At 41.6% G+C, this 14,380-nt stretch overlaps 1 protein-coding gene across 1 annotated transcript in view; it reads right to left on the minus strand.

Annotated features, from left to right (window-relative positions):
• The window catches only part of TRPC5 (transient receptor potential cation channel subfamily C member 5), a 66,761-nt gene that overhangs the window by 27,729 nt on the left and 24,652 nt on the right, over positions 1–14,380 (minus strand). Inside the window, exons 3-4 of the mRNA XM_056360019.1 lie at positions 5,149–5,485; positions 1,767–1,906 (exon numbers count right to left, since the gene is read on the minus strand). Of these exons, the coding sequence (XP_056215994.1) occupies positions 1,767–1,906; positions 5,149–5,485 (477 nt within the window). The remainder of the gene's footprint in view (positions 1–1,766; positions 1,907–5,148; positions 5,486–14,380) is intronic.

The raw sequence follows: 14,380 nt of genomic DNA on the forward strand, positions 1-14,380 counted from the left end.
TATAAGATTTTATGCACCTTTCAGAATTGTCTGACATTGGTCCCCGTCAGGAGCAGACCTTAGATCAGCCACGTTTAATCCAAGTCTGTCTGATCTGTACTCAAAGAGACATATTCCTGTAAGCATTCTTTCGTGTGCTGGCATATAGGTCTTTGTAGTTAGCCTGTACATTTCTGTAGTTCTTACAGAGTATATAAACAAAGCTGTACTTCCTTCATATGCGTGGTTTGGCTGAGTTTAAAGCCCAGTATGTGACAGTAAATTTCTGTGGATGCACAGCTCTTCTAGTCATTTGTGTGTGAGAAAGAGAAAGAGCGAGATTGTTAACATTTTAAGAGTTGTTCATGAATCTTACAAGTTCCAGCCTTTTTCTGTATTGCTCTCATTTAAAGACCAACCTTTCAAGTCTGTAATGAATTGCTTCTGGTTTCTGAATTCACTGGTTCTAAATGCTGGGAGAAAAAAGATGTAATCTTTTCCTGCTTTGATGCTGTTACAGAGCTACCTCTTCAGGGAGCAGCAACTATCTCAAAGCTTTTCCGTTTGAAAAACTAAGTCACCACTATGCAGCCTTCTGGATTTTAAAAAGGCCCCATAGCAGGACTGCTTGCTAAGGAGTTATTTATAAAAGCCTTGCCATTTTGGAGTCAATGAGCTTTGTGAAATTTTCTCCTCTTTTCCTCTCTGCCTGCATACATGCTTGGGCAGGACAAAACCAGGTTGCTTTGGGGAAGCACTTGTCCTGGTTATTAGAGGCTGGGTTAAAAGAACTAGTACTCTTTTAGCAGGGCAAGACCAAGACAGTAGCACAGCAAAACTAGAAAGCGCGTAAGCGGCCGAGGAGCAGACTCCAGTTACTTGATTTACACTTGTGTAATTACACTAACTGCAGTGAAGCTACTGCTGATTCATACCAAGAAAAGAATCAGGCCAAGCACGCGGCTCCAAGTGAAGTCAGAGAGCCATTGCATAAGGAGGTTTGCAGGAGGCCACTTGTGTCTTGTCTGAGTCTTTGAAAAAGAGACAGAAGGAAAGTGCTTCAGGCTATCCTCTGGCTTCAAAACATATGCATAAGCTGACTTGGAGCATCGGAAGTCTATAAATGTGGAAGGTGCTTTTGAGGATGAGCTCTGATGTTCATTCTCGCCACAAATGGAACATGACAGTGAAGAACCTACACGGTGTTAAAGCTCCAGCATGCTCCTTTATACTCCTTTGTCATTTCCTTCCCTGTGGTTTAAAACTATGTATTAAAAAGAATACATTGACTCCTTTGTATCAGATGGAAGCCTCCTCCAGCAGGCTTGCTTTTCTTAGGTTTTTCACAAACTTCTGATTAGTAATCTGCATATCTGTAGGACTACAGACCATAGATCTTGGCTGTAGATGTTTTCAGATAACCTATTCTTGTTTTTTCTTTACAATTTCATTTTAAAATTGTGTTTTCACTATGTCTAGCATTGTTGAAAGAGGTCCAGTGTCAGTGTGGAAAACAAAATGTATCTTTAGCCACTGAGTAGCTACAAAATGGACAAGTGAGGAAACTTCTACCCAGTGCCCAAACAATCTACTTCATTAAAGAGTCAGGATGAGAAGGATGATCATCCTCCAAACAAATTAATAAGCTTTCCAGGTGATATTAAAACCTGGACTGCTTAAAAAGCAGCTACTCTTTTCCATCTGTTATTTTGATTTTGACAATTTCTACCCTGCGTACTACAGTTCTCACAAGCAAGTTACAAATTCTCACTCCCAAGTTACTGTACCTTGACGTAGGCAACAATTTTAAGGGAGATGGTTGCAAGATAGAGGGAGTTCATTGCAAAATCCATCAGATTCCACCAGTCATGTACATACTCATTGAATCCACCATCCCACATTTCCTTGATTTCTCCCCAGATAAAACCTGTGGAAAGAGAGTTTGTTGTCATGATGAAGTATAACTTGCCATTAAAGCACTGTGTATATCTGATGTAATAAAAGACATTTTTAAATTAACAGTTTAGAAAAAAGTCTCATCCCTCCTGTCTTCTACAAGTATAATACTGCTGATTATGAGAAATTTTACAATTCTGTGGGGAATATAGTCTAGAGAGAGATGAAAAAGACCTTGGTTTCCTATCCAGGGCTTCAGATACACACACAAGGAGACTGCTTGAAACATATGTTAATTATTACTAGTATGAGTGGACTGGCTCAGATGAAATTTGTTATACATGAATTAATTATTTAAGCAACTGTATTTGGTATAGTTTCGAATAGATTTTCTGCTCTCATAGAAACTAGAAGTAATTAATTGCTCAGTTGGAAAATACTGATTTTTCCTGACTTTCTCTGCAGAACATGCAACACCAGTACCAGCTTCTGCATGCCAGCACATTTCCTCCCTGACCTGGAAATATCACGCCAAAGAAGGAAGAAGTTAATTCATTCTCCATGCTCAGTCACTGTATTTATGCATCTTACTGCACAAAAAGCCCATAGGGACTATCTGTGAAAAAAAGGTAAGACTCAGCACGAAAAAGGGCACTGCGGCCTGGCATCGCATCTCTGCAATGACTCACCTACCATCAAATACGGCTATGGGTTTTGTGAGGTGAATATTTGTTCCTGAGGCTACGGCCAGAGCCCATCATCTCAACTCTGAAATGCCTTCTGGTAATAATTTTTGGCACTTGCTAAACTTCACTATACCTCCTTGCAGCCAGAGAGGTGAGGGGCAGCTTCTGAAGTTCATTACCAGACTGCAAAACTCACCTGGCATACAACTCTAATTTTAAGTAACTTATATGTCCTTTACTGTACAATTGCTGAAGCATTTTTGAGAGGCTAAGTCCCATTAAAAAGTGGCAGCTGGGCTCCTTCGTCACCTACATGCTTCTGAGCCCCCACATAGTTTGAATTACCCAGTTTACAACATTATCCTTTAATGAAGACCTGAAATGTGTGAAAAGAGAAAACCCCAACAAAATACCCCTCCAGGTGCACTACCAACACAGTTACCCAAATGGCTAGCCATCCCTAACCACAGGACACTGCAGTGGTCACTGAAATGCCACTTGCAACTCAAGTCGTAGGATGTGAAAGTTCAATCTGAAGAGCAGATAATGTTTGAAATGAACTGCTGCAAACATCCAAATATCAATCTTAGCCCTTCAGCTGCCAGCAGCAGGTCAATGGTCAGGCAAGCACTATGTCAAGGCCAAAAAGGTAATTTTATTACAGCTGTCTCCAAATCTTTGCATGCACACAAAAAAATAAAATAAAATAAATCAATGGAGAGGAGCCTGCTGAAGAACTCGTACGCTGTATTTATAGTGAGTTATCATTGCTGGTTACTATAGTTACAGCAATGCTGTGTGTGCCTGTTCTCTCTCTCCTTTTATAGTGGAAAATATTTCTTAAATAATAACCTTTAATCTCATGAAACTGTTCTAATTTCTCCATTTAATAAACAGTCCCACAATATTCCTATTTATCTGAAACAAAGGAACTCAAAAAGAAGAGCAGACAGCTGTAAGAGGTGATTTTGAAAGGGTTTTTTTAATGGATTATTCTTCTTTCATCTGCAAATCAATTTTGCTGATTTGCCTACCATTTCCCTCAATTTTAACCATGAAGTTAAGGATAAAGTGAAGAGATCACCTAAGCTCAGAAAAGACATTTAACCTTCTCAGCTTATTCTGAAGCTTCTACCAACATATGCAATTCAATGCCATAAATCAGTTCAATAAGAAAATGAGGGTTCAGTTACCATTTGTAAGTTGTGGTAGAGCTACACAAGGAGCAAAGTGCCCTGGGTCATGATCAAAAGTGGTTTGTGAACATGTATGCAACTCTTACTTTCTTTCCTTGTTTTCCATCAGCAGTTTTAGGTTTGGCACAGGGAACAGCTAGTTTTGCTTAGCACAGAACCAGCCTGATCCCAGAGCCACCACAGAAACGAGGAGCTGGCGCCCAGTGTTACGAGGAGAGAAGAGCCAGCAGACACAGGAAAGTGGAGGTGGACCCATGAGGAGGGTTGGGGAGCTGTATGGAGAGCTCCAGAGATGGAAGTTTGTGAGAGGTGTCCTCAGAAAGCATCAGCGTGGCTTTCCAGGCCACTGATGTGTACTGGACAGTCGCATTCACTGTTACCTGACCTCCTGGGTTTTGCACTGAACTGCCCTGGGCTGTGCGGAGAGAGGCTGGACAGGAGCTATAAAGGTGTGGAAACCACCGCTCACAGCAGTGCTACATGTTAATGGCACAGCAAGGGAGGTGGCAGCTTAATTAGAGGAGAGATCGTGTTTCTAATGGAGTCCCCACGTTTTCACTTGCTGTTGTGTTGGAGCCGTTTGAAAGGGTAAATACTCCTCTGCCAACAAAACTAAATCCAGCTATGCTTCTCTGCTCTTCTCCCTCAGCGGCTCTACCCGCTTTCTCCCATCCCATCTTACCAGCTCACCGATACACCCTGCCCTCAGGAACACGGACACCTCCTTTTCTTCACAGTTGTAGTTGCCCAAGCCAGACGGGAACAAGAGCCTCATGTTTAAGCTTCTGATGATAAATACTCTCTTCTCCTGCTGCTTATATAAGATTGCTCGATACTGGTTTGGTCAGTGTTTATCAGAACAGGGGCATATGGCAGGGTAAGACTTATCTTCTCTTTCTTGCCTTCCTGTAGGCTATTTGGGAGTCTGGGAGCCAGGAATATACAGGTTTGGTACCTGCCTGCTGGCTCTGGGAGCAGATCAGTGTGAAGGCAAAAGCAGAGACAGGCTCTCAGTGCTGCCTTCTGCCACGTACCAGCCAGCAGAACTAAGCCAGCAGGAGAAGTGACACTATTTGTTACTAGCGTGACCCAGAAGCTAATTCCTAACCCGTTCCTTGCATGGGGGAAGCAGGGAGAGAGCTGTGCCTGCTGCGGTTTACTCAGGGTCATGTCTAAAGGCATGTCAGATGGCAATGTGAACAGCAGAAGAACCCTAGGCCAACAGATCTGTTGTTCCAGAAGGAGCCCAGCTGTTTCGTGCAGTTACTGAAGCTGGCTGCCAAATCTCTTTACATGCTGCTGATGCTGAGATCAGGACTGAGTCTCCACACAGTTGCCATGGGTGCGAGTCAGGTGACTGTGGCTCAGGCATTTTTGTGTTTTCGATTTACCTAGAACCCAGGGCAGGATCATCCACTCCACGATGGTGGGAGGTGGTCCCTGCATGTGAAGGTCAGTCCTGACGATGTGCTGTGACGCCAGCAGGAGCATGAAGAGGAAGGTTAGGTAAGAGCCGGTGTGGCAGATAAACTTTATAAATGGCTTTTTAATGAACAGTCCCAGCCTGCTCTTCGGTGCAATCAGATATGCCACGGATAGCACAGGAAATAGCAGTCCGATGGTGACACAGGTCAAGAGTTTTACTGCCCAGTGTTTCCGCCTCCATCCTGGAAAACCGTCATACCAAAGTGTTGCTAGTAGCTGCTGGCAGTTTGGCTGAGCAACAAACTGAGGAGGAAAAAAAAAAAAGATTATTACTGACTGGTACTTCATGTGCACTCCCCCTCACATATGTGTTAAGAGTCCACATGGACCCTCACATTTTGAAGACGGAGGGAAGAAAGGAGGAATATTTCACTCTTATTTTTCTACATAGGATTTAAGATATCTTCAGTGAGGATTTATTTATCTGAAGCACCCTTATGTAGATCAGTCACTCACCACACACGAAGCCTTGTGCAAAAGTGATATAACGAAAATTACTACAAGCTTTTTCTCTTCCCATGTGTTTCTCTTTCGGCATGTTTCTTTTCAGAATGTTTCAGGTTTCAACCACCTCAAACAAATCACTGTCAGCATCTTTAAGAAGTGACTGGAAGATGAGACAGGAGGGAAAAGGTGTAAAGCTCTGAGAGAGAGTGTGTGAGAGAGAGGGAAAGGGAGAGAGAATGTCTCTAGAAGTGTGTGGGGTGCTGCACGTGGTTTTGTGCAAGGAGGCCAGCATATGTGCGTGTGGGCTGGGCTGGGCATGAGACAGCACGCAGTAATGTGAAGTTCAGCCAGGTGACATCTGTTGGGAAGCAGGACAGCACATTTGTAAACATGCCTCACTATTAAGGAAGAAAGCAGTTGGAAAATATAAGAGATTAAGCAGAGGCGAAATCTTTGATCATAGTACCAAAAGTGACACTTGAAAGTTTATTTACACTCTGTAAAAAAAAGCATTATGTTGGTGATCTATTGCACCTCAGTGACTCCACACCAGACATGCTCAGGTTGCAAATACTTCAGACTGTTCTAATACCTAACAGCCTTTGGAATTCCAAACTCAGGCCATGCTATTTCAGCCCCATGGTTTTCAAAACTTTTCAGACCCATAGCTAATTAGAGATATCTGCAAGACCAAGACAACTGTGTTTTTCTTTATGTATTTGATTTGTTATCCATCTTAATGAAGTTGTACTTCTACTAAATTCAGATTTCTCACTGGGCTCTGTAAGTTCAAAAGAAAATCTCAACCACTGTTCTGAGGATGCTTATTACACTTAGTTCTCTGTAATTAAACCAGAAAAACTGTCTTAGCATGGATACCGTTGCTGATAAACATACTCCCGTAGCAATATAACTAGGTCTATGATAGGACAGAGCATATCAGAAAGAATCACACTTCCAATGGACACAGTAGTACTAGCAGCATTTATCAAGAAGAGACCTCTTATAAAGGTGACTCAAAGTGGTGAGTAACTTGAAGATGACTACTGTTTATTACACCGGGCTCATCTATATTTAAAAGGGATCTCTGGGAGGGATGTAGTGCGACCACAGTCTTCCTCCCCCTTAGGGAAGATGTGATCAGGCAAAGCACTCTTTCACCACTGTAATTTAAACCAGCTCTTGGAAAGACTACACCATGATAGCAAAGGGACCAGCTTCTGTTTTGCCACCCCAAATTGGTATGATTTTTCAACCCTGGCAGAAGCCCCTATGCAGACAACTGCACTCAGTGTAGACGTGGCCTAAGCTAATACTAAATCAGCCCTCACATGTGCATTTATGAGACTGTTACAAGGCTCTCCTCATCACATCTAAAGATACCTAGGACTTCCTGCAGGTCTTAGTCACCAGGAGATCAGATTAGGTGTGAAAGAGACAATTTATTAATAACAGCTTTAGCACACCCCCATAACTTTAAATATTTGTTCCCTGCCAAAACTGCCCAGTATTGGGAGGACTTTTTATGTGCAGTTCTCAGAGCGCTCTATGCAAGCAGAGCTCTATCGCTGCCCTGTTCAAAATTACTAAATCAAGGTCAAGCAAAAAGAGAAATTAGTTGCTCAGACTGATGAAGCAATTTCTGTAGGTATTTTTAGATATTGTGATATTTTATATGCTATAACAAGCTGTTAATATCAGAATCAGACCATTTTTTGAATTGGGTAGTTCAAATATATGGACTGAACAAAACTGGTATAGAAAATAGGATGTCGAAGAGGAGATATCTGGCATTTACAAACCTGGATGTTTATGTGTTATTACTATAATAAAAACGACTACTGCATCTAGCATACAAGTGACGCTGTGCTCCAGAGGGCATCTGAAAAGAAGATCAGAAACACATGTGATTTGGAATCAACCTACACATGCATGCAGCAGAAACTGGACAGTAGTTGATACAGTGATTATCTCCAGAAAAAGGAAAGACCTGTTGCCTGTAATGATCAGAAAACGTTATTGTAAAATTATGTCTGGGGACAGTGATGAAAGAAAAAATTCTACAGAAACTGAAGAAACATCAAGCCTCGATTGTCCTTTGGTTGGTTGGGTTTTAATCTATGATTTCAGAAGGGTCAGCATGTTATGTCTGAAAGCTAGAAGAAACAGAAGGTTACCCTCTATATTTTCTCACTTAAGATCACAAACGGGAGCTGTGACTAGATGTGTTCTGTGGTAATTTACATGGTAATAGATGCTGCTTTTTCTCTGAGATGAGGTGCAACTTTTTTTTTTTTTAAGGGGGAAAATATATAAACACATTTTCTCTTTATCATACATGATAGAAACCTCTACGGGGAGAATAAAACCATTTTCCCCTTGAGTCAAAGTCAGAGTCATTTGAGAAATCAAATGACTGTATGTTCCGCTGGTTGCTGTGCAACTTGCAAGCATCTTAAAAGTGCCTCTTCTCTGCCTAATAGCTCATTTCTAAAATCTGCTTTCTGTGTTGTATCTGATGTTAGTTCTTCAAATGGAGAGAAATTCACACATCATGAAAGAGCAACTTTAAAGACAAGCTTGGCAAAAGGGAATGGAAATGGGAAAAAGCCATTAAATTTTCCAATCAAGCCCATCCCAACCTCACTGAAAATGGCCTAAGGGAAATTTAAGCATACCACAGAAAGAAACTCCCTAATGTCACAAACATCAAATGCTGTCTTTGTTAAAGGTAAGGCTAAGCGCTTTAGAATGTAGGCTTTTACTGACTTGTAGTAGTCCAACTTACTAATCACAGATTTAAAATCAGTAAATACTGCAGTTTAGATCTCAAGTAGTGCAAGGACTACAGCTGGCTGAAAAACAAGATTTCCAGTGTGCCGAAACACTGCAATTTTGAATTATACTGAAGAAGTCAACTAATAAGCCCTTGATGTGCTGCCTAAAGAACCAATTGCTTTTCAGTAACTTTGTGTTAACTTGAAAGAATCAGAAATCAGCTATTTCCCTAAGTAGTCCTGTGAATGCTGGCCTCAGCTTTGCTTCTAGGTGTTGTTACCTAAACTAAACCATCAAATTAATTGATGAGACTAAGCCATTGAATGCTCAACTCATTGAAGATTGTCTAGGATACATACTGCTAAATCAATGCACATAAAACACAAAAAACATGAAAAAGCTCAGCCCTTTTAGGTGCAAAGTAGCCTGAAACTGTAATAATACCGTGGCACTTTTGTTATCATCCATAATTTCAAATTTCTTCAGAAGGTTAAGGAAATGATCTTATTTCTACTTTGCAAATAGACAGAACTGAGATCTGGAAAAGCAAGTTGGCTTCTCCAACACTGCTTATGCCAAGGCCCTTCCTGAGCACAAGCTCAATTTCCACCCAGGTAGATGTTGCGATTTAACCCCACCTGGCAATCACGTACCAGGCAGCTGCACGCTCACTCCCCTTCCCCCCAGCGGGATGGGGAGGAGAACTGAGAAAAGGTAAAACTCGTGAGTTAAGAAGAACAATTTAATAATTGAAGTAAAATACGATAACAACTGTAATAAAAAGGAATGAGAGGGAGAGAGAGGAATAAAATCCAAAAGGAAAAAAACAAACAAGTGATGCACGATACAATTGCTCACCACCTGCTGACCGATGCCTAGCCAGTCCCCAAGCAGCGATCGCCCGGCCCTGGCCAGCTCCCCCAGTTTACACACTCAACATGACATCCCATAGTATGGAATATCCCTTTGGCTACGTCGGGCCAGCTGTCCCTGGCCGTGTCCCCTTCCCAATTTCTTGTGCCCCTCCAGCCTTCTGGCTGGCAGGGTCTGAGAAACTGAAAAGCCCTTGACTTGGTATAAAATTACCTAACAACAACTAAAAACATCCGTGTGCTATCGACATTATTCTCACACCGAATCCAAAACACAGCACGGCACCAACTACTGAGAAGAAAATTAACTCTATCCCAGCTGAAACCATGACAGTAGGGTCCCAAAGGACAGTAGAGTCTCAACTATGTTTTTTTCACCTTTTGCAAAGCCTTTCATTTGCCATGGACAGAAATAGCGCATGTATATATCATAATCTTTTACCATGTCATATGAACACACTGTATGTGACAGGATTTGGATCAGTTAAAAGTTTCTGCACAATAAAAAGGACAGATTGCGATAATTTAAAAAACTGCGTATTGTCCCACTTTTGTAGATGATCTAGAATCAGAGGCAGACATACGGTACCAGAAGCTCTCTATGTGGTTAAGATGAGCATATGACTTGCAAACAATGTATTTCTCCAATACATAACAAGCATAGTATTGAGCTTTTTTTTGAGGACTGCGACACTATAGGAGCCTCCAATCTCTATTACAATTGACAGCACAAGACATCATCCCACAGACATAATGGAGAATGTTCTGACAGCTGCATTAATGAGAAGAAATGCTTCCAAAAAGTGTCATTTATACTCAATTCAGCTAATGCTTGAACTAAACATTCAGTGCTATGAAGCCTGTGGTAGTGCTAGCATAACATTGTCCAGGATTGCCCCTTCCTGTATGCAAAGCTTGTAGATGCATTTCTGGGGGAGGTAATCCAAAGAGCAAGCTCCTTCTCCATCACCTGTTGAGCAGAACCTGTCCCTAGCTGAAGATACAGTTCACATAATGACTAGGAGATAAGATGCAACTCAGAGTACCTTCTGGTGAGGATAATGCCACTGTGTTACCTACCAGTAGACAAGATGCTCAGTCTCTTGGCTTCTGAAAATGGGGATAAGTATCTTTGCATCTTTGCCTTTCCAAGAAGTGAGATTAGCAACTTCAGTCATGGTTGGGAAGCACTCTGAGGGTAGAGACTACTGCAATACAAAGTCTTTTATGTTCTTTCTTTCTTCTTTCAGTCTTGCCAGGGTCTTTGTGTAACATTTGGCTTGCAGCTGGATTGTGCTATTAGAGAATTTCATTTTCAGTGTTCATCATACTCATTGTCACCTGCTCCTCTACCAAGGGGAAAATTTTTAAGGGAAAAAAGCAGCTGCTGGATGGAGTGTCTTTTTCTTAATATCTAATCTTTACTGATACTTTTATGTCACTTAAATTCTACTTCTCAGGAATTAAATGCTTTCTGCATGCTGTGCCATTAATATAAATATCAAACACAGAAATTATGTTCCACCCCACCTCCCCTTATCTATGGGGAAATCCCTTATCTCTCACAGTCATAAGTAATTTAGGATCAGACACAGATGGGCTGAGATGTGAATGCCTCAGGGAGCAACTGAAATAGCTCCCTGATAGACATCACAGGGGCTGAGCACAGTATCTCTCGGCATTTATTCTGATTATTGTGATGGCTGCCAACAGGCTCTTCTGTTTGGAGTTTGTTGGAGTTCTTTTCTGTACTCTTGCTGTGGATAGTGATAGTGAACGCTCTTCATAGATGAATAAACACTAATTTGTAACTGCAGAGCCCTGTGTTAATAAGCAGGACTGAGTTCTTCTATCAGTCAGCTACATCAGCTCCCAAGGAGGTTACCACTGAGAGCCAAACGTGGCACGGGAGCCATGAAATTAACTTTAGTTCCCCAGCCTGACACTCATTTCAATAGGTTAGATCTCACCAGCAGCACTGTACCCCACTGCATCTAAAACATCGCAGCTGAATACCTGCAAGGCTACTGTGTTTGGGGGTATTATTATATACTGCTGCCCTCTACAATTAAAGATATTTTGGCTTTGGGAAGGAAGATTTTCACGTGACCCGAGCTAGATTTTGCAGTCTGTGTGACAATCGGACAACTGCAGTGTCTGATATAGTAGCGTAAGTATATATTTCAGCTACATCTGTAAAGAATGTAGATTTCCCATGAATCCAATTCTATCACAAAAAGGATAAATGCCATTCTCCACTCAGAAGAAAGCCCGGTCCCATCCTGTGGAGGTACTGCTTTGCACCCTCTCTCTGGCAGGCTGAAGGGAGATATCTCTGAAGACACACGTCTCCCCCCAGTTCTGGCAAGTACAGTGTGGCCAGGCAGGACTGGGAGCAGCAGGTCTACTCCCCTCTTCATCCAGGAGCGATAGCAGGGGTGACCTACCCAGGCACAGAAGTACCCACCCCCCCACATCAACACAACTGCAGATGGACTGGGGAGAGCAGTCTCTCACACTTGAATTTTCAGAATGAATTGGCTAGAATTTCTTTCCTTCTATGAAGATGCAGGAAACTCCTACAGTGTCAGTCCTACCACAGGCTAGCGTTTATCAATCAATGCCAAATCTTAATGTCTTAACTCACAAAGCTTAATATACACCGTCCAATGGTCCAAACATACTTTAACACTTGGCACAACGTCAACAGGCACATGGGTCACACTCTGCAATGAAGTGATCCTCTTTTCTCTTAACTTTGGCTTCAGGAACATGAAATGGCACGCAAAGAAATGAACTTTTAAAATCCATTTTCTTCCTGCAGATGCTCCTGCTAAGAACCAAGTAGCCCAACACACTCCCAGTGACACAGACAAACCACTCTCCCTCCATTTGGTACCAAGGACAGGATCTTCTGAGGAGGAACGGAAATGCGGTTGTTGTATCGGTTTGATTGCTCTTAAAGGAAATTCCAGTGGGCAATACTCAAAGAGCTACATTTCTAAATGAGCCTATGACTGAAGAGAGAAACTATCTGTGGCCTAATTTGATGTCTGCTGCAGAGAGCCAGTAAGCCCTACGAGACCAGATATGCTACATAAGAATACCAGCCTCCTCAAGTTTGCAGTGTTGCAAACAGTGAGATGAATAAGAAAATCCTCTTTTGTAGCATACTTCTTTTTAAAGTTCAACCTTGTTAATGACTGCGAAGTTATTTACATTCTGCTGCTGAAGTGTGAGCTGCAGAGGGTAAACACCTAATGGTTGTTCATCCTGTTAATTAAGTACTTTCTGCAACAGGAAAAAAAGGAAGAAATAAGGCCTTCTGGAAGGCCGCATAACTCAGTGAGAAAGGACTTACAACTCAACATCCCTCATCAGGCACTCCCAAAAGATAATAGTTTTTTCTCAGGAAAATACAGGATGAATATCCTATCAAAACCACAGCTGCTACTCACGTGCCGATTACTACGAACAGCGAAGCACTGATGCAAAACCCAACTGCGGTCATTCCTGATTCAAAAAGATCACTAGCTGAGCTGGAAAAGTCCTTCGAGGAAACCAGGTGCTATCCAAATCGCTCAGTCCCTCTGCTGGTGAATAAAACAAACTCCTGATCCTCTACAGATGAATATATGGCTTCAAATCACACAGAATTTTGTCTTATCTGTTCTTAAAATATTTTAAGTGATGATGGCATATGAGTCTTAACTAAAGGTCTCCTATCCGTAAGACATCCCTTGATAGTAGCAGACATGAACTCAGCGTCAGCAGTAGCAATTGGAAATTCACCAGTGATATGAACGCTAGCAAAAGGAAAGCCTGAGTAATGCCTAAAAGCATGCTACAATTCCATCAAAATTCATAGTTTTCACAAATTCATGCTGGATTGGCTTAAATATTTAAATAAAAGAGGTCCCACATATTCTAGGGCAAAGGTAGAGGGCTTGCAAATCCTGGGTACCTACCCATGAAGGAAGCAATTAAGAAAGTATTTAAGCTTGAAATTAAATCCTACTCAGAGGGCTTAAACATGTGTTTGGCTATAGGTTTGTATTTATGGCCTGTGTCAGCAGGATTTAAGTGCTGGCATAAATTCTGCACTGAATAAAGGCAAGCTGCTGAACGGTGCTTCTGGAGGCCATCCTCTGCGAGCAAACACCCCACCAGAGCACAGTTTGCCTGGGTCAGGCCCTGAGCAAGAGTCCAGACATAAGCAAAACTTTTCAGCATTTATTTTAGCAGACAGCAGACTACAGTTGATACAAAAATTCCTGTGGGATGTATTTCAGCAGACACTCCAGGATACAGTTCAGTTACAAAGATTAAGTAGGTATAAGACTGGGTTTCCAAAGGCAGAGTGCTGCAGTACAAGCAAGTGCTGAGTATGACCAACATACCTGAGAAAGTCAGCTGATTAACAACACACTAACTGTTTCCAAGAGCTGACCAGGGGTTATTGGACACACCCTACAGAAGCACTGAAAAAACACTCAGGCTAAAAACTGTTTAGAGACAAATCTTGCAGAGTTTCCCAAGTCCTCTTGCAGGCAGCACTTCAAGAGTTACAGATCTTGCAAATGAATAAGAGGAGCTCTCACAGACTTTAGCTTAAGTGGAGAAGGTATTGACTTTTAAGTGAAAGGCTGGGTTTATTCTCCCTAGTGGATTTCTAACATTTACATTAAATAAGTGATAAGTAAAGCAAATATGAGCATTTTAAAAGTAATTCACAGATATTTTTGAATACATACCTACTTTACCCTGTTAGTGTTAATAAAAAGTTCTAAAAATATTTTTCATTTGCTTCCTTTCTGACCTGAGAAATATCTATGCTGAATCTATTTAATTTTGGTTTCTTTTTTCTTTCTACCTTACCTTTTCTTGAATGAGTAAATTTACTCCAATATCCAGGAAAGAACAGACACACATACTATAAACACTTCTCCCTAAAGGCTACCTCTGCTTCTGAGTAACATCACCTGTGTAGGGTGAGGAGGATATATGCTTTGCTGAAGGATGTTTACTCAGCCAGCTGGGG

The sequence above is a fragment of the Falco biarmicus genome, chromosome 14, assembly GCF_023638135.1.
Source record: "Falco biarmicus isolate bFalBia1 chromosome 14, bFalBia1.pri, whole genome shotgun sequence".
NCBI classification, from domain to species: domain Eukaryota; kingdom Metazoa; phylum Chordata; class Aves; order Falconiformes; family Falconidae; genus Falco; species Falco biarmicus.